This window comes from Poromitra crassiceps (assembly GCF_964638095.1).
Source record: "Poromitra crassiceps genome assembly, chromosome: 6".
Classification (NCBI taxonomy): domain Eukaryota; kingdom Metazoa; phylum Chordata; class Actinopteri; order Beryciformes; family Melamphaidae; genus Poromitra; species Poromitra crassiceps.
In genome coordinates this window covers 55,043,556-55,063,926 of record NC_139627.1, presented here as the reverse complement: position 1 = coordinate 55,063,926, position 20,371 = coordinate 55,043,556, and the positions used below count along the sequence as shown (strand labels likewise).

At 43.7% G+C, this 20,371-nt stretch overlaps 1 protein-coding gene across 1 annotated transcript in view; it reads right to left on the bottom strand.

The window, feature by feature from the left end:
• Positions 1-233: 233 nt before the first annotated feature.
• The window catches only part of LOC310777983 (serine/threonine-protein kinase Nek5), a gene marked incomplete at both ends in the record, with an annotated part of 62,155 nt that continues 42,017 nt past the window's right edge, over positions 234-20,371 (bottom strand). The window contains 7 exons of the mRNA XM_083638313.1: positions 234-489; positions 6,256-6,349; positions 8,112-8,222; positions 8,400-8,589; positions 10,606-10,665; positions 13,730-13,810; positions 15,018-15,119. Coding sequence (XP_083494439.1) covers positions 234-489; positions 6,256-6,349; positions 8,112-8,222; positions 8,400-8,589; positions 10,606-10,665; positions 13,730-13,810; positions 15,018-15,119 — 894 coding nt within the window. The remainder of the gene's footprint in view (positions 490-6,255; positions 6,350-8,111; positions 8,223-8,399; positions 8,590-10,605; positions 10,666-13,729; positions 13,811-15,017; positions 15,120-20,371) is intronic.

The following is a 20,371-nucleotide window of genomic DNA, read 5'->3' as shown; positions in this document are numbered from 1 at the left end:
TACTGTATGTCCTTATTGTCTTGGGACTGGGACTTGTTTGTTTACTGTATGTCCTCGTTGTCTTGGGACTTGTTTGTTTACTGTATGTCCTTATTGTCTTGGGACTTGTTTGTTTACTGTATGTCCTTATTGTCTTAGGACTTGTTTGTTTACTGTATTTCCTTATTGTCTTGGGACTGGGACTTGTTTGTTTACTGTATGTCCTTATTGTCTTGGGACTGGGACTTGTTTGTTTACTGTATGTCCTCGTTGTCTTGGGTCTGGGACTCGTGTGGAGACTCCGCCTGGTGTCCAGGTGCTGTGGCCTCGCTTGGCCCAGCCATGTTGTCTGCTTCTGGATCCTGCTGCTCTGTCTGGCTCTGCCGGGGGTCCTCCTCCTCCTCCTCTTCCTCCCCTCCACATCCCTCTGCTTCCTCGGTGCTCTCTCTGTGCTCCAGGATGGAGAGCTCCACCTCTTCTCTCAGCTCGTCCTCCGACTCCTCAAAGTTCCTGACGAGAAGCAGAGGAAATTAAATCAGTTAGATCGGACTGACAGCAGAGAGAACTTTTACTTCTACAAACATTTCTCACAGGCAGATCATCTGATTGGTTGAGTTAAACCTCAGTGGGCGGAGCCAAATAACCCGTTTTTCTGGCTTGGTAACATTAGACTGAAGCTGAGTGAAAAAGACTAGAGGTAAGAGAGGAGGAAGCTAATATTAAAGGGATAGTTGTGATTTTTTGATGTCGGGTTGTGTGAGTTACTTGCCGACAGTCAGTGTACTACATGCAGTAGAATGCAGCTGGTGGACAGTCAGTGTACTACATGCAGTAGAATGCAGCTGGTGGACAGTCAGTGTACTACATGCAGTAGAATGCAGCCAGCGCGGTCCCAGTTTGGAGAAATGGAGACTGGTTGGGTCAGGCAAGTAGACCCAGCAAACATTTTCACGTATAACGACCGTCTGCTGCACGTCAAACCACTACATCTAGTCAGGGTCTAATAAATATCACGTATAACGACCGTCTGCTGCACGTCAAACCACTACATCTAGTCAGGGTCTAATAAATATCACGTATAACGACCGTCTGCTGCACGTCAAACCACTACATCTAGTCAGGGTCTAATAAATATCATGTATAACGACCGTCTGCTGCACGTCAAACCACTACATCTAGTCAGGGTCTAATAAATATCCGGAATGGAAATCATAGCGACGTAATTCGTCTACTTCCCCACAACGTTGAAATATGCTGCTCCCACAACGAGCTATATTCAGATATTCTGATAACAATCTACATCTAGTCAGTCATTTTTGCTACATCGAAAGAAAAAACATGACCTCGTCGGGGATCCCGCGGCGCCCGCTTCCGAGTCCTATGTCTTAACCATTAGCCTATCGATTTAGTTAGAAATACTCTCTGAATTGTGTCATATAGAGAGTCCTTAACATTGAGAACTTAGCTTTTGACGTGAAGGTCCCTACTGGAACTTGCATTGCGGCTGCCTCGCTAATTCTGTTTCATGATTCCAACCAGCGATGAGACAGGTATATATTTTATATCATTTATGATAATGTAACCAGCGTGACTTGACCATTTATTTAGCAGACAGCACCATACAGCACAACATCCAAGACCCAGAACACACTGCGTTCAGTTACGGCAAGAGTAATGGGACAATACACCACAGGATTCAGGAAGTTTGTGATAAATACAATAAGAGACACTTGCACTTATATGACATGAACGTGTTTTCATATAAAAAAAAAGAAAAGGGCATTCAATAATAGTCGTCATTGCACGTGGAGTGCATGTCACACTGTGACTATCTGATCACACAACAGGTAAATTGTCAATCAGATGTCATTTTATTCAACAAAAACACAAAAGACACCTACATGTGGTGTTTTCAAAGCAATATGATATCAATATGTATTGTTTTGAAGGGACAGTCTAAACGCTACTCTGGGGGAACGTGGAGAGAACGTCACACTTTCTGGGTAGATGACTTATGGGAATTCTCTCGTCTGGTGACATAGCGGTCAAGACGATGTTTGCTGGGGAGCTGTCTGCTGAGTGTGAACACGGTCAAAAATGTAAACAACAGGGAAAAATGCCTCCATACTGCTCACCTGGGGTAATACAAGTCTCCACAAGCCCTGAGATGCCAAGTTGACTTATACGTCATTTCCACCCTGTTTTTAGCAGAAATTTTGATTGATTGATTTTATTGTGGATATCAACAAAATCCACGGGATAAACATGTAAAAGTGTGAACACTTATTTCCAACGTGGTCCCTGGTCTTGTAAAAACAGGACATACAGTAACATAACATCAACATCATATAAACGATACAGAACAATCAAGAATAAAAAGAACAATCTGCACTGTAGCCATGTTGCTCAAAGAAGTTTGCAGCACCTGTGAAGATTTCAGCTAAAAACAGGAAGTAAATTACCGTATGTATTTTCAAGTCAACATGGCATCTCAGGGCTTGTGGAGACTTGGATTAGGCCAGGTGGCAGGCCCTGTTTTACAGGGCTGCAAAAGCACGCATTGCACCCTTATTTTAATTGTCTGCATGCTCAGTTGAAAAGAGTGGTTAAAAAATAAAAAATAAATAAATGCTGCAGCTGCACACTTACTGTTTAAACTTGAATTATAATTGTTGTTTTTCTTTGTTATTTGATGTGAATTTATGGCTTTTTGGCACCTATATGTAACCTTTTAAGGTTGAGATAATTGTATTATCATTATATGGTCCAAATATTTCAGTAAAGCACTTGAAATATTCTTGCTTGGCTGGTATCATTCTACTTGAAATGATGGTAAAATGCATTATTTTTAGTAAAATAACATGTCAAATCTTTCGGCCCGTGCATGTGCACTCCTTCCTATCTAGGATGCATCTCTAGTCATCTTGTTCTGGAACCGGCCCTGCCAGGTGGGCAGTATGGAAGCATTTGAGGTTTTTGCTTGTGACCCTGTTCACACTCAGCAGACAGCTCTACATGCCTGACGCATGGTCAGGCCGGTCTCCATTTGTCCAAACTATATGTATATATATACAGTATATGTATTCTACTGCATGTAGTACACTGACTATGCAAGTACCTCACACAACCCCACATGAAAACATTCACAGTCCACTTCACCTGTATCTGGCTCGTGCCCACATTCTCACCCTGAATATATTCCCACTCACTAGTTTACTGATAACTTTGACCTTCTAAAACCTTTTTTTTTTAAATTCAATTTATAAAGGGGGAGTAATCCCGCAATGGTTTGCGCAGACCGATCTATGTTTGTGCGGAACGGCGCTTAATGAATTCAAATCACTGGCCGGACGGGTTACACGGGCGCACCAAATTTAACTTCCGTGGCCAGTTAACAACAAACATTAGCATGCTCGCTCTGTCCCTCAGTCCTCTCTCCACATCAACGCTCCTCTGCTGATTTCTCGGTGGATAAAATCTGGTGGAAGCATTTTCAATCAAAAGTGAAACGACACACAGCCTGACCATTCCCCCATAATAGAACTCTCCCCAATGCAACATTCAAACAGGTTTAGTTGCCAGTAATGACAGTAAGAAAGGCAGATGTAGTGAGCAAAGATGGATGATTTAATATTCCATAGCTCTGACCTAACCAAATCTAACTGACACCACTATTGTGAACACAAAACAAAGAACACTTCTGATATAATATGATATTAGTGTTTTAGTAGAGTGTATCGCACAGGCCTTCTTGAGGCATCCGCTCTGCCACTGGATGCCTTTGCCCCGGGAGGGCCTGGTGAGACGAAGGAGGAGAGCGGCCGGGAGACAACCCATAGCGCCTTAGAGCCTCCATGCACCGAAGGGTCTTGCTATGCTGCGATGGAGCACTAGCTCTATTGCAGCGGATTGGGCGTGATCGGCCCTTCCGCGGGCAACGTTGCAGACAGAGTAGGAAGGCTGATCCATGTGCGGCTGCTTCTGGGACGCGGGTCGGGGTGTTAATCGGCCTCGGCTGGGTCTACTGGGCGAGGGTGTATGATGTTGAACAGACCCGAAACACCTTACGACCCCAGTTAACATCACTGATGACGCGTCCCAGCGCATGCTGAAGTATGTATATTTGTAACATATCACTCAATACAAAAAAATAAAGACTTTCATAGAACCAAAAGCCTATGGCTTAGTCTGCAGACAAAACACGGCAAAATCCATAGTAATTTAGACTCAGGTGTGCATAAACTACTTCCTTTTTTAAATACAAAAATGTGAAATTACAGTATTATCGCTTATTGGAGAAGCAGGTATTTGTCGGTTATAGTATCGCCTGAAAAAATCCCCCCCAAAGTCTATAAATCCACCCTATCTGAAGAACATAAGGGGGGAATTCCCCCTAGTTTGCAAAGTGAATTTTAAGCCCTGACTAACATAGCAACCATTAGCCAATCAGGAACTGATTGTGTCATTTGTGGAGGCCTCAGTCTGCACAGTTACATTTTTTGAGAGCAGCACGGAGCTCAGTGAAGACCCTCCACAGACCTTCTGCAGCACGGAGCTCAGTGAAGACCCTCCACAGACCTTCTGCTCAGTGAAGACCCTCCACAGACCTTCTGCAGAGCATTTGCCATTGGATTTTGGACTTCCTGTTAGAGTAGGCCCCCACACCTCCCCAGCTCTCTGACTCAGCACGGGCTTCCCCCAGGGCTGCTCCCCCCAGGGCTGCTCCCCCCAGGGCTGCTCCCCCCAGGTCTGCTCCCCCCAGGGCTGCTGCCCCCAGGGCTGCTCCCCCCAGGGCTGCGTGAGCGACATATTCTTCACCCTCTACACCTACGACTGTGCCCCCGCCCACCCCAGCAATACCATCATCAAATTAGCTGACGACGATACCACCGTGGTCGGACTCATCTCTGAAGGGGATACGTGGGCCTACAGAGGTGAGGTGGAGCGCTGTCAGGGTGGTGCAAGAACAACAACCTGGCCCTCAACACCACCAAAACTAAGGAACTGATCATTGACTTTCGTAAAAATAAAACAGACATTCAACCTCTCCATAACGGCGGTGACAGTGTGGAGAGGGTCTCGACCTTCCGGTTCCTGGGCGTCAAGATCAAAGACGACTTCTCCTGGAGCGCCAACACCAAGGAGCTGGTCAAAAAAGCGCAGCAGAGACTCTACTTCCTGCGTCTCCTCAGGAAGCACCACCTCCCCCAGAAGCTGCTCGTGGCTTTTTACCACTGCTCCATTGAAAGCGTGCTCACATACGGTGTGTGTGTGTGTGTGTGTGTGTGTGTGTGTGTGTGTGTGTGTGTAGTAATAGTAGTATTTATTTGTCCTTTCGGAAAGTTGTCCTGCGTCTGTAGCAGTCAGACAAAACACAGCACAAGACAAGACAATACAATACAGACAAGATACAATACAGTACAGTACAACACAATGCCACGACAATACATCAAACAATAACGAATATGATCACAAAGTGCTTCGCACCAACCCCACCCCAGTGGAAAAAAGTGTGTGTGTGTGTGTGTGTGTGTGTGTGTGTGTGTGTGTGTGTGTGTGTGTGGTACGCCAGCTGCACAGCAGCAGAGAAGAAAGCGCACCAGGAGGTCATCTCTTCCGCCCAGAAAGCGGTAGGCTGCCCCCTCCCCACCCTGGAAGACCTCTACAGTTCCCGTTGCCTCACAAAAGCAAAGCAAAATCCTCTGTGACCCATCACACCCTGACACTGCCTGTTCGAGCTGCTGCCCTCGGGCAAGAGACACAGGGCTCAAAGCCAGAACAAACCTCCTAAAAAACAGTTTTGTCCCTAGAGCAATAATTGCACTTAATGCTGTCTAGATGCATCAGAGGCTATTTGCCCACAACCCCCCCCCCCCCCCCCCCCCCCCCCTTCAACTGTTCGTTAGTGCAATTTGTGGCAACGTGCAATAGGAGGAAGGCCCAGAATGAATGACTGATTGCTTTCTTTTTATTATTTGGGTCCTGTTTACAATTTGTTTTAATCTTACATGATGTTTGTCCTTGTTGTCCTTGTCTTTGTTTATTGACAGTTTTTATATTCTCTTTTGAACCTTTTACACTGCAGAAGATGCACTTCAATTTCATTGTTGTGAAAATGACAATGACAATGAAGGATCTTGAATCTTGAATCCAAACTCGCTGCACTGCCAACACCAGACACACCGCAGCAACCATCAATTAGTCTTCACTGTGATACACTGGTTTACAGCTACATGTCCATCCAGAAGATGTGCGTCCAGAGAGGAGAGGACTCACGTGTCATCGTCATCTGACCGCGGCTCCAGACGCTCTTCGTCCACCTCCACATCAGAGTCTTCCTCATCACCACCACTCCTCTCCTCTTCCTCCATATCACCCTGCTTCTCCTCCTCCTCCTCCTCCGCTCCGTCGTTCTCCGGGTCTAAACATGAGAAAAGTGAGCAGTGTGAGTTCAGTTTAGGGTTTGTTTATTCTGAGTGACACATCAGCCTCACTTTAAATCTCCTGTTCCTGGTGAATGTGGATATATGAATGGTACAAATGCTCCAAGTTGCACCAAAACTTTTCCCTCGAGCCAAATTGCCCATGATTCTGTTTGCATCTTGTCACCAAAAGAGAGGAGTTTGTCAGTTTGGCTGCAGCTTCAAACCAATAACCCGGTGGTATTTTGTGTGAGAAAAATTTCAAGTAACTGCTATAATTTTTCCCAACCAGTTTAGATGGAACCAAGTTTAGATGGAACCATGTGCCTACTTCCAAGTTCCTTATGACGAAAGCCTGGGATTTCAAACTGGAAAAACGTGGCGGCCCGTTTGGTAACTTTCTCTTCTATTAGGAAAATGCTTCACGGAAATGTGTTTGTGAAAACACCCGAGCGGAGAAATCAGCCATGCGGTTGCTGAATCTCTCTTCATTTGACATCGACAATGGTTAGTTTAAAAGTTTCAATCCACCTTATTTTCGAAAGCCCCGCTGTAAAATAACAAGGTCCGGTTTAACGTGACTGGTTGTTGCAGCGTGCCATTTCCTCGTTATTAACGACTCGTTAAAACTCCAACAGTGGGAGGTTCTGCACTCAAGCTGCAACTTGATTCAATCAAGTCACGTTAACCCCCGGAGTCGTTAAAACTCCATGCTGGATAACCTACAATAAGGTTTGACGATTTATTTGAGGGAATGTAATAATTGTATCTATCACATCCGCTATTTCTGTTGCTCTTTGAGCAACTCTGGATATTTATCGACAAGATTTTTGCCAAGCTGGACCTGATTAGTGATTTGCGCCGCTCGCCTGCAGCTTTGAAACGTTACAGACGGGTGTCAAGCTGTCAGCAACAAGGCTGGGAGGATTACACTGGAAGAAGCAGGCATCATGGCAGCTAGAAATTAGGTGGATACGAGTTTCGGGAGTAACCTAACCTCGCGTCACCAGGCTCTTCTCGGCCAGAAAGAGCCTGGCCTCCGTTTACAAGTGATTTTGTCACCCGGCCTGTTTCCGGCCTAGAGCCCGCCCTAGACAGGAAACAAGCAGCGGAAACAGCTCGTTCACTTGAGAATCAGACACAACGAATCAGAAAATAAAACGGCAAACAACAAAACAAAAGATGGAACCGAACAAAGTTTTTAAAGAAGTTATTGTAGAAACATCACGGATTCACAATATCACATAAGCCAATACAGAAGCTTTACTTTTCAAAGAAATGGCCAGTTGATGGAATAGTTATAGTTGTCTGTCTGCTGTTATTGATAATGGAGGATCAAGTACAACAGTTGAAGCATCTCTGCTGCCTGTGCTGGGAAAGACATGGACATTGATCATAAGATTTCACATGGCGAGTACTCCATTGTCTTTGGCTCTCCAGAAACCTTCCTCGGCAGTGACTACTGGAGAAATGTGCTAAGGCTACTATACAACTTGTGGTGTTGTTCTTTTTATCAGGCTCTAGCTAACGTAACCTCGCCGCGTCAAGCTAACGGCAACAAAAACGTTTATTTGCGCACTTGTTTCCACTATTGTTTCCCGTTTCCTTGGTTTACGCCCCCATAGCAAGAAGCGGTGTAAAAGGTGCCCAGACTAGGAGTAACCAGAGGCGGCGAGTCACACTACTTCATGGTTGGACGGATGGTCTGACCTGGGGTCAGTGAACCCAGCGTTGATGATGTCATCTCTGCCTGGGCGAGGGCAAGCAGCAGGGTGTTGGGAGGCCCGTCTGCCCACTGCCTGCGTCCTGCAGCCTCCTCACCTGGGGAGGGCGGGGCGGGGCGGGGCGGGTACATGACAAAATGAAAGTAAGCGGTTTGTCCGTTTTTCAGATTTTATACTGAGCAAAAATATAAACGCAACACTTTTGTTTTTGATCCTATTTCGACCACGATAATGTAAGAAATAAAAGAAATGTAATAAATCAAAGTTGCTGCACCTGGTACAAACTGAGCTGTAGCGTCATAGACGGAGGAGACATCCATGTTGGCGAGGGCGTCCAGCAGAGTGTGAGGAGCCCCCTGACTCCACCCCCTCCTCGCTTCCACCTCCTGTCCCGCTGACCAATCCCTGTCCTTCAGCTGCTCTCCTGCCTGGAAGCTCAAAGTCTGGTTCAGAGGGTCCAGGTCCTGAGAGAGAGAGGGAGGGAGACGGCGGGGGAGACAGAGAGAGAAGGAGAGAGACAGAGAACGTGAGAGAGAGAGTGAGAGTGACAGAGAGAGAAGGGAGAGAGAGAGAGGGAGAAAGTGGGAGAGAGACAGAGAAGAGAGGGAGAGCGAATTGAAAATCTCAGTATCAACTAGGGATGGCTGGATACCACATTTTCATGTCCAATACGACACCACAACCGTGAGTATCTGCTGAGCGGGGCTCGAAACCACAACCTCAACATTTTCAGGTAGCCTTCAAACCACAGACTGCAAGTTAATGCTTCCAACACCATGAGCCGCTTGCACCCTTTCTGTCAGAGCTTTTCAATCTTCACTTTGGGATGTTGGTTTTTAAAACTCGAAACCCACAACTTCAAAACTTTCAGGTAGCTGACTGCAAGTCAATGCTTCCAACACTATGAGCCCACAAACTCTCAACTTCTTTTTTTCCAGATGTTGGCTTTTAACATTTCCGGCCTTGGAATTGAACCCACAATCTCTTAACTTCCATGCAGCTGCCAAACTCTATACAGCTCAACAGTCACATGATGTCCTGGTCCAAACTCTATACACCTCAACAGTCACGTGATGTCCTGGTCCAAACTCTATACAGCTCAACAGTCACATGATGTCCTGGTCCAAACTCTATACAGCTCAACAGTCACGTGATGTCCTGGTCCAAACTCTATACAGCTCAACAGTCACATGATGTCCTGGTCCAAACTCTATACAGCTCAACAGTCACATGATGTCCTGGTCCAAACTCTATACAACTCAACAGTCACATGATGTCCTGGTCCAAACTCTATACAACTCAACAGTCACATGATGTCCTGGTCCAAACTCTATACAGCTCAACAGTCACATGATGTCCTGGTCCAAACTCTATACAACTCAACAGTCACATGATGTCCTGGTCCAAACTCTATACAACTCAACAGTCACATGATGTCCTGGTCCAAACTCTATACAACTCAACAGTCACATGATGTCCTGGTCCAAACTCTATACAACTCAACAGTCACGTGATGTCCTGGTCCAAACTCTATACAACTCAACAGACACGTGATGTCCTGGTCCAAACTCTATACAGCTCAACAGTCACATGATGTCCTGGTCCAAACTCTATACAACTCAACAGTCACATGATGTCCTGGTCCAAACTCTATACAACTCAACAGTCACATGATGTCCTGGTCCAAACTCTATACAGCTCAACAGTCACGTGATGTCCTGGTCCAAACTCTATACAACTCAACAGACACATGATGTCCTGGTCCAAACTCTATACAACTCAACAGACACATGATGTCCTGGTCCAAACTCTATACAACTCAACAGACACGTGATGTCCTGGTCCAAACTCTATACAGCTCAACAGTCACGTGATGTCCTGGTCCAAACTCTATACAGCTCAACAGACACGTGATGTGTGAAACGTTTCATGGTCACTCACCATGCTGGTTGGCTTGGTTCCAGGCTTAAAACTCGTTATATAAGGATTTTTCAAAATGTCTACGGAGAAAATGAATGAGGAATTCTCTTCCGGACCAGGAGACGTCACGGAACATCATGTGACTGTTGATCTCTATGAGCCACTGGATCAAATGGCTTGTGGATGTTGGCTTTCAAACCTCAGAGTGGAAAGTGGGGCTAGAACCCAGAACAACAAAGTGGGCAGTCAGCAGCTAGCCGATGAGTATAGAGCTGTTTGTTTATGTCCTCCTGAGGAGCATGCCCCTGGACTTCAGTAGTCAAATGCAGGAGATTTGTTCAAAAGTAACAGAAGGTAATCAGGGACATTACTTTTATTTTATGGATACTTGGATTAAGGCACAGATTACAATTTTTAATTAAATTTTTAACACAAAGAGAAAAGCAACAGGTGAGGTCAAGGAATCAGTGATCCACATGTGTCTTGTCTGTCACCTCTGGCTCCTCTCCTCCTCCATCAGCCACCCTCTGCTCCTCTGTGTCCTCCTCAGGCTGCTCTGCCTCTGCCTCTTCCTCCCCCTCATCCTCGTTGTCTAACCGGATCTCAAACATGATTCCCTTCTGCAAAAACACAACAGCAGGTTAGAGGGGAGAGAGACTCACTTGGTGCTGCTCCCAGACAATTGGACTCGAGTCATAGGGACTCGGACTCGAGTCGACTCGAGTCGCAAATTTGACGACTTCCGACTCGACTCGGACTTGGAAGGTAAATACTTGAAACTCGACTCGGACTTGGAAGAAAATGACTCGAAACTCGACTCGGACTTGTGACAAGATCAGCCGAGTGCACCAGCTGGGCGTACGCCAAGGTTTACACGCTACGTCCGATGTAGAACTCAAAGTTACGACTAACTTAATTTTATGACTAGTGCACCCTGTATGCGCTGCGTCTGTGTATGGAGCAGGGGTAAAAGTTACACCCAAATGCGTAGCTACTCACTGACAGCTGTCTCATCTTGATCTGCGTGTGATGCGGCCGGAATCTTCTCCAAAAATATCGATCGATATGTGCTGTAAATATAGACGTTTTGGGCGCAGGACCTCCGCTCGTCGGCGGGTTTTAAGCTGATGCGTCGGAAGATCTTTCAATTTCTTCCTGACTTCGTCAACTGCCCGCAGTGCGCAGTCTGCCATCGCATTCAGTACTGATTGCACTTGTGATCAAACTGCTTGTGTTGGCGCTGTTAAATTGAGCTGTGAGAATGTTTCTATGCTTTGAATACAACTCTATAAGTTTGAGCTGAGTTGGAGCTGTCTGTCAGCTGTCTCGAGCTCGTCTGAGAGAAGTGTGTTGCTTGGCAACAAGCACGTATTCACGTGAACGCGCACGTCTGCAGCCTAAATAATCTCTGCCTTGTCATTTTTTCTAACCTGTGACTCGACTTGACATAACCTGTGACTCGACTCGAGACTTGACTTGAAATAACATTGTGACTTGACTTGACTTGACTTGCCGACAAAAGGAAAGACTTGGGACTTGCTTGAGACTCGGGACCAATTGACTTGAGACTCGCTTGGGACTCGGATCAGAGGGACTTGGACAATTGTCTGGCTGCTCCCATCGTCGACTGTCAACTTCATTGATGCTGAAGGAACTGATCACTTTCAAACTCTACACCAGAGCTTTTCAAAGTGGGAGGCGGGGCCTCCGCAGGGGGGCGGGCCTCCCCAGGGGGGCGCCAAGCAGATTCAGCGGAGGCTCAGTGAATGGAAGTGAAAATGAGTTATTAAAAAGAGATCATCGAATAACTTGGTTATAGAGTAGTGTGTAGGGAATTTGACAGATTTACGCACTTTCCCAGAGTCAGAAACTAATGAATGCCTTCAGACAGACCTTGTTATGTATGTAACAGCAACATCAGGCTATTTGGGCTCAATTGTTGAGTGTATGTATGGCCTCAAATAACATAATCATGATCCCATAGGCATCCAGGCTTTGAGCGAGGGGGGGCTCAGACTTTGAAAACCCCTGCTCTACCCAATGTGAAGCATTAGAGATCTAATAACTGTATGTCTGTAAACTAGAGACAGTTGTCACGGTGTTGTGTTGGTAGGGAACCGTTAAGCCCAATTTATGCTTTGTCTGTTGACACTTTTGAAACGGTCGCCCACAGAAATGAGGACTTGAGTCAACACTTTCAAGTGTTGGCGAGCAGCAGTGTCTGCTACCTGGTGAAATGTCTAGTGTCGCTGACTACGTCACATAGTGTCGCGCAAGTGTCTGATTGGCTATATAGACGGCACACGCTTGACTTCCTTGTTTTGGTTTTCACTCGATTGAAATTAATGAACGTGTCCCCGCTATTTTTTATCAGCCTGTCCTTGATGTATGACTTCGTGAAAATCACAAAGAACATCGTGACCAATTTCCCAGAGAGAGGAGGCGAGTTGTGTGTCGTTTATATGCGGCTGCAGCCAAGTACGTTACATCTTGCCTCCGAGGTGGTTTCACTGTGCATTCCATTCCCTCTCTTCTCTTGGCTGTCTGCACTTATAGCGTTCGAGTGTCACGTGACCGTTGAACTGAGGCGAACGTTCACTGAAGTATAAATGCAACACCACTTTCTTTTTCGTCTGCGACCATGTGCTGAGCGACACTTTCTTTTTCGTCTGCGACCATGTGCTGAGCGACACTTTCTTTTTCGTCTGCGACCATGTGCTGAGCGACACTTTCTAATAAGTATAAATTAAGCTTTAGCTTATTTCCTGCCAGCTATTGTATTAGTCTATAGGTCAGGAAGTCCCAAACTTTTTTGGGTTTTGACCACACAAAAATGTAGGGACCCCAGACATTCAAATTCCAGTACGACATCGGTATCATCAGTGACATCATCAATGATGTTGCATGTAACAGTATGCTGACTTTTTTCCTCAGAATTCTGACTTTAAACTTTACTTTACTTTCAGAAGTCTTCTGACTTTATTTTTTTATTTTATTCCCTCCCAAGAATTCTGACATTAAACTCCGTAGTCTAACTTGATTTTCAGAATTCTGACTATATTCTCAGAATGCTGACTTAAACTTTCACATGTACCTCTTCGGTAGTTTTAAATTGTGTGTGGTGTATTAAATAAGAAATCAGCTTTATTGGCCAAGTATGTACACATACAAGGAATTTTACTCCAGTTTGTTCACATACAGAAAAAAATTGAAAAAAGGTATGCACAAGTTAAAACAGAAAAGGCACGGGTACATTTAAACATTTGAAAAATAATCTATTTGAATATTTAATAATATTTTCCACCAACGATCCTCTGTTCTGATTGGCTCACCGTTTCAAGAGTGAAACGTGAGACACCGCAGCCCAGCGGCTACAAGTAGGGAAAACTCTCTGGTAATACAAACCGCTCAACCGCTTTGAGAAAAAAACAACACTTTCATAGTCTATTGTTTCTTAATGATAATGAGCTCACCTTTGTGATGCCACACTGTGAGTGAAGTCCAAACAGCTCGTTTAGAAGCTGGCTTTTCTAATATGGATTGTGTGGATTTACTTGGCGACCGTGCATATTTGTACTTTTAGCATGTTTAGATAAACCATCCTTTATCTTCACAGAGGCAAGGGGAGCCCTGCTTTACACCAGATGAGACCTTTAAGACAATGTCATACTTGTTGTCTCTCACCTTGTCCCTGTGTCTCCTGTCCAGCTGTCTCCTCTCCTCTCTGTTCTCCTGTCTGATCTGCCTCAGCGCTGCTTCAATGTCCTTCAGCAGGGAGGAGACACGGCAGAGAAAATACAGTTTCATCTGAACAACCACCTTATCATCAGGACCTTATCATCAGGACCGACAGCTTGTGTTCAAATGGCCTTGTTACTGGAGCTTTTGTTGCATATCTGTAGTGGTGTAGCAGGAATAATAATTATAATAATTATAATAATTATAATGATAATAATAATGATAATAATAATAATAATAATAATAATAATAATAATAATAATAATAATAATAATAAACAACTCTCTGGTTCCCACAAGAGACAACAACCAATACATTAGCATTACTTGGATGAAACTAGCAGTTGTATAATGACACATAAATGTTTAAAGGGATAGGCCAACATTTTGAGAGTTTAGGCCATTTGTCATATTGCCGATATTAAAACTAAACTTATTTTCACTCTGCGTGCAGTAGCCTACAAACTGCGGTCGAGCCCTCACTGCTACTTAGCTTAGCACTGCAATGAGAGTCTACGGAACAGCTGCCGATCCCCGTTATACACATTCCAACAATGTTGGCGTATCCCTTTAATATGTAAGAAAAATGCATAAGGCAGCACTTACACTGGAATTTAGAAGACAATGAAGATGAATACAATTTACAAAATGACCAACAAATGCTGTCTACCTCTCTTCTCAGTGCTCATTTCTCTCATTTCTTCTTTCTCTATCATGAATTAGCATTGATTTCTTGTATTTTGTTGTTAAATGTATGGACAAGGCACCACCTTAGAAAAGAACAAAAAAGAACTTCTGTCCGTTCTCTGCGTTAATTTCCTCCATATTTGCGCACTTTTTCTGAAAGGTTGCAGAAACGGAGCAGTACATCCACACTTTTGACTCTCTACTGCCCCTCTAGTGGATGTATTGCTTAACATAAAGGACGCATGCCGTAACCTTGCAAGGCAGCTGGATTCGCGCAAGATCACGAGATCACAAGCACACGACAAATCTGTCGTGTGATCTTGCCACGCTCCGATCTATTGGTTTGAATCCGAAACCACCAATCAGCACCCAGAGGCAGCTAGGGGCGGGCTTTAAGATAGGCAGATGGTTCATCCACTTAGCTTTTTGAAAGTGCCCGCCCCTTTTTTGCCGAACACGGTCCCAGACGGTCCTGTGAAAACAAACCGTCTGGCAGTGTCATTTTGGTACGTAAAGGAAGCATAAATGAGCCTTCAGTGCGTGGTCACCTGTGGTGGCGGTGGCGGTCTGCCTGGCTCTCTGGCTGCGGGAGCGTCTGGGTGACTGGGTTTCTCCACCACAAACGTTCCATGTTTGACCTGCGGCGTGGCCTGATCCACCAATCACATCACAGGAAAAAATATACTGTACAGTAACTGTCACTAGTATTTGTAAATGATTCAATAAGATTTAGCATTTTTATTTTATACTTGAACTTGAATAACCACTGCACGTTGACATTAAGAAAGGTTGTGTCATTAGCCTGTGTATCAGTGATTACCATTAGTTGACAGAAGCCTAAAGTTTACAGTAGGCTTGTTGTGACATCATGTTGACTGGACTAGATGATTACAGTAGGTTTGTTGTGACATCAGGTTAACTCAACTAGATGTTTACAGTAGGCTTGTTGTGACATGTTGACTGGACTAGATGTTACAGTAGGCTTGTTGTGATATCATGTTGACTGGACTAGATGTTACAGTAGGCTTGTTGTGACATCATGTTGACTGGACTAGATGTTTACAGTAGGCTTGTTGTGACATCATGTTGACTGGACTAGATGTTTACAGTAGGCTTGTTGTGACATGTTGACTGGACTAGATGTTTACAGTAGGCTTGTTGTGATATCATGTTGACTGGACTAGATGTTACAGTAGGCTTGTTGTGACATCATGTTGACTGGACTAGATGTTTACAGTAGGCTTGTTGTGACATCATGTTGACTCAACTAGATGTTTACAGTAGGCTTGTTGTGACATGTTGACTGGACTAGATGTTACAGTAGACTTGTTGTGATATCATGTTGACTGGACTAGATGTTACAGTAGGCTTGTTGTGACATCATGTTGACTGGACTAGATGTTACAGTAGGCTTGTTGTGACATCATGTTAACTCAACTAGATGTTTACAGTAGGCTTGTTGTGACATCATGTTAACTCAACTAGATGTTTAGAGTAGGCTTGTTGTGACATCATGTTGACTGGACTAGATGTTTACAGTAGGCTTGTTGTGACATGTTGACTGGACTAGATGTTACAGTAGGCTTGTTGTGATATCATGTTGACTGGACTAGATGTTACAGTAGGCTTGTTGTGACATCATGTTAACTCAACTAGATGTTTAGAGTAGGCTTGTTGTGACATCATGTTGACTGGACTAGATATTTACAGTAGGCTTGTTGTGACATGTTGACTGGACTAGATGTTACAGTAGGCTTGTTGTGATATCATGTTGACTGGACTAGATGTTACAGTAGGCTTGTTGTGACATGTTGACTGGACTAGATGTTACAGTAGGCTTGTTGTGACATCATGTTAACTCAACTAGATGTTTACAGTAGGCTTGTTGTGACATCATGTTAACTCAACTAGATGTTTAGAGTAGGCTTGTTGTGACATCATGTTGACTGGACTAGATGTTTACAGTAGGCTTGTTGTGACATCATGTTGACTCAACTAGATGTTTACAGTAGGCTTGTTGTGACATGTTGACTGGACTAGATGTTTACAGTAGGCTTGTTGTGACATCATGTTGACTGGACTAGATGTTTACAGTAGGCTTGTTGTGACATGTTGACTGGACTAGATGTTTACAGTAGGCTTGTTGTGACATGTTGACTGGACTAGATGTTTACAGTAGGCTTGTTGTGACATGTTGACTGGACTAGATGTTTACAGTAGACTTGTTGTGACATGTTGACTGGACTAGATGTTTACAGTAGACTTGTTGTGACATGTTGACTCAACTAGATGTTTACAGTAGGCTTGTTGTGACATGTTGACTCAACTAGATGTTTACAGTAGGCTTGTTGTGACATCATGTTCACTCGACTAGATGTTTACAGTAGGCTTGTTGTGACATGTTGACTGGACTAGATGTTTACAGTAGGCTTGTTGTGACATGTTGACTCAACTAGATGTTTACAGTAGGCTTGTTGTGACATGTTGACTCAACTAGATGTTTACAGTAGGCTTGTTGTGACATCATGTTGACTGGACTAGATGTTTACAGTAGGCTTGTTGTGACATCATGTTGACTCAACTAGATGTTTACAGTAGGCTTGTTGTGACATGTTGACTGGACTAGATGTTTACAGTAGGCTTGTTGTGACATGTTGACTCAACTAGATGTTTACAGTAGGCTTGTTGTGACATGTTGACTCAACTAGATGTTTACAGTAGGCTTGTTGTGACATCATGTTGACTGGACTAGATGTTTACAGTAGGCTTGTTGTGACATCATGTTGACTCAACTAGATGTTTACAGTAGGCTTGTTGTGACATGTTGACTGGACTAGATGTTTACAGTAGGCTTGTTGTGACATGTTGACTGGACTAGATGTTTACAGTAGGCTTGTTGTGACATGTTGACTGGACTAGATGTTTACAGTAGACTTGTTGTGACATGTTGACTGGACTAGATGTTTACAGTAGACTTGTTGTGACATGTTGACTCAACTAGATGTTTACAGTAAGCTTGTTGTGACATGTTGACTCAACTAGATGTTTACAGTAGGCTTGTTGTGACATCATGTTCACTCGACTAGATGTTTACAGTAGGTTTGTTGTGACATCAGGTTAACTCAACTAGATGTTTACAGTAGGCTTGTTGTGACATGTTGACTGGACTAGATGTTTACAGTAGGCTTGTTGTGACATCATGTTGACTCAACTAGATGTTTACAGTAGGCTTGTTGTGACATCATGTTGACTCGACTAGATGTTTACAGTAGGCTTGTTGTGACATCATGTTCACTCGACTAGATGTTTACAGTAGGCTTGTTGTGACATCATGTTGACTCAACTAGATGTTTACAGTAGGCTTGTTGTGACATCATGTTCACTCGACTAGATGTTTACAGTAGGCTTGTTGTGACATCATGTTGACTGAACTAGATGTTTACAGTAGGCTTGTTGTGACATGTTGACTGGACTAGATGTTTACAGTAGGCTTGTTGTGACATGTTGACTGGACTAGATGTTTACAGTAGGCTTGTTGTGACATCATGTTGACTCAACTAGATGTTTACAGTAGGCTTGTTGTGACATCATGTTCACTCGACTAGATGTTTACAGTAGGCTTGTTGTGACATCATGTTGACTCAACTAGATGTTTACAGTAGGCTTGTTGTGACATCATGTTCACTCGACTAGATGTTTACAGTAGGCTTGTTGTGACATCATGTTGACTGAACTAGATGTTTACAGTAGGCTTGTTGTGACATGTTGACTGGACTAGATGTTTACAGTAGGCTTGTTGTGACATGTTGACTGGACTAGATGTTTACAGTAGGCTTGTTGTGACATGTTGACTGGACTAGATGTTTACAGTAGGCTTGTTGTGACATCATGTTGACTGGACTAGATGTTTACAGTAGGCTTGTTGTGACATGTTGACTGGACTAGATGTTTACAGTAGGCTTGTTGTGACATGTTGACTGGACTAGATGTTTACAGTAGGCTTGTTGTGACATCATGTTGACTGGACTAGATGTTTACAGTAGGCTTGTTGTGACATGTTGACTGGACTAGATGTTACAGTAGGCTTGTTGTGACATCATGTTGACTGGACTAGATGTTTACAGTAGGCTTGTTGTGACATGTTGACTGGACTAGATGTTTACAGTAGGCTTGTTGTGACATCATGTTGACTCAACTAGATGTTTACAGTAGGCTTGTTGTGACATCATGTTCACTCGACTAGATGTTTACAGTAGGCTTGTTGTGACATGTTGACTGGACTAGATGTTACAGTAGGCTTGTTGTGACATGTTCACTCGACTAGATGTTTACAGTAGGCTTGTTGTGATATCATGTTGACTGGACTAGATGTTACAGTAGGCTTGTTGTGATATCATGTTGACTCAACTAGATGTTTACAGTAGGCTTGTTGTGACATCATGTTGACTCAACTAGATGTTTACAGTAGGCTTGTTGTGACATGTTGACTGGACTAGATGTTTACAGTAGGCTTGTTGTGACATGTTGACTGGACTAGATGTTTACAGTAGGCTTGTTGTGATATCATGTTGACTCAACTAGATGTTTACAGTAGGCTTGTTGTGACATCATGTTGACTGGACTAGATGTTTACAGTAGGCTTGTTGTGACATCAGGTTAACTCAACTAGATGTTTACAGTAGGCTTGTTGTGACATCAGGTTAACTCAACTAGATGTTTACAGTAGGCTTGTTGTGACATCATGTTGACTGGACTAGATGTTTAGAGTAGACTTGTTGTGACATCATGTTGACTCAACTAGATGTTTACAGTAGGCTTGTTGTGACATCAGGTTAACTCAACTAGATGTTACAGTAGGCTTGTTGTGACATGTTGACTGGACTAGATGTTTACAGTAGGCTTGTTGTGATATCATGTTGACTCAACTAGATGTTTACAGTAGGCTTGTTGTGACATCATGTTGACTCAACTAGATGTTTACAGTAGGCTTGTTGTGATATCATGTTGACTGGACTAGATGTTACAGTAGGCTTGTTGTGATATCATGTTGACTGGACTAGATGTTACAGTAGGCTTGTTGTGACATGTTGACTGGACTAGATGTTACAGTAGGCTTGTTGTGACATGTTCACTCGACTAGATGTTTACAGTAGGCTTGTTGTGATATCATGTTGACTGGACTAGATGTTACAGTAGGCTTGTTGTGATATCATGTTGACTGGACTAGATGTTACAGTAGGCTTGTTGTGACATGTTGACTGGACTAGATGTTACAGTAGGCTTGTTGTGACATTAAGGTTGACTGGACTAGATGATTACATTAGCCTTGTTATGACATCATGTTAACTTGACTAGATGTTTACAGTAGGCTTGTTGTGACATGTTAACTCGACTACATGTTGACTGGACTAGATGTTTAGAGTAGACTTGTTGTGACATCATGTTGACTGGACTAGATGTTTACAGTAGGTTTGTTGTGACATCATTGGACTAGATGTTTACAGTAGGCTTGTTGTGACATCATGTTGACTGGACTAGATGTTTACAGTAGACTTGTTGTGACATCATGTTGACTGGACTAGATGTTTACAGTAGGTTTGTTGTGACATCATTGGACTAGATGTTTACAGTAGGCTTGTTGTGACATGTTGACTGGACTAGATGTTTAAAGTAGACTTGTTGTGACATCATGTTGACTGGACTAGATGTTTACAGTAGGCTTGTTGTGACATCATGTTGACTGGACTAGATGTTTACAGTAGGCTTGTTGTGACATCATGTTGACTGGACTAGATGTTTACAGTAGGCTTGTTGTGACATCATGTTGACTGGACTAGAAGGGGAAATCTGCCTCAAATTCTGTCAAGCTGCCTGTGAGCAAGGCACCACACCGCTCCCAGTG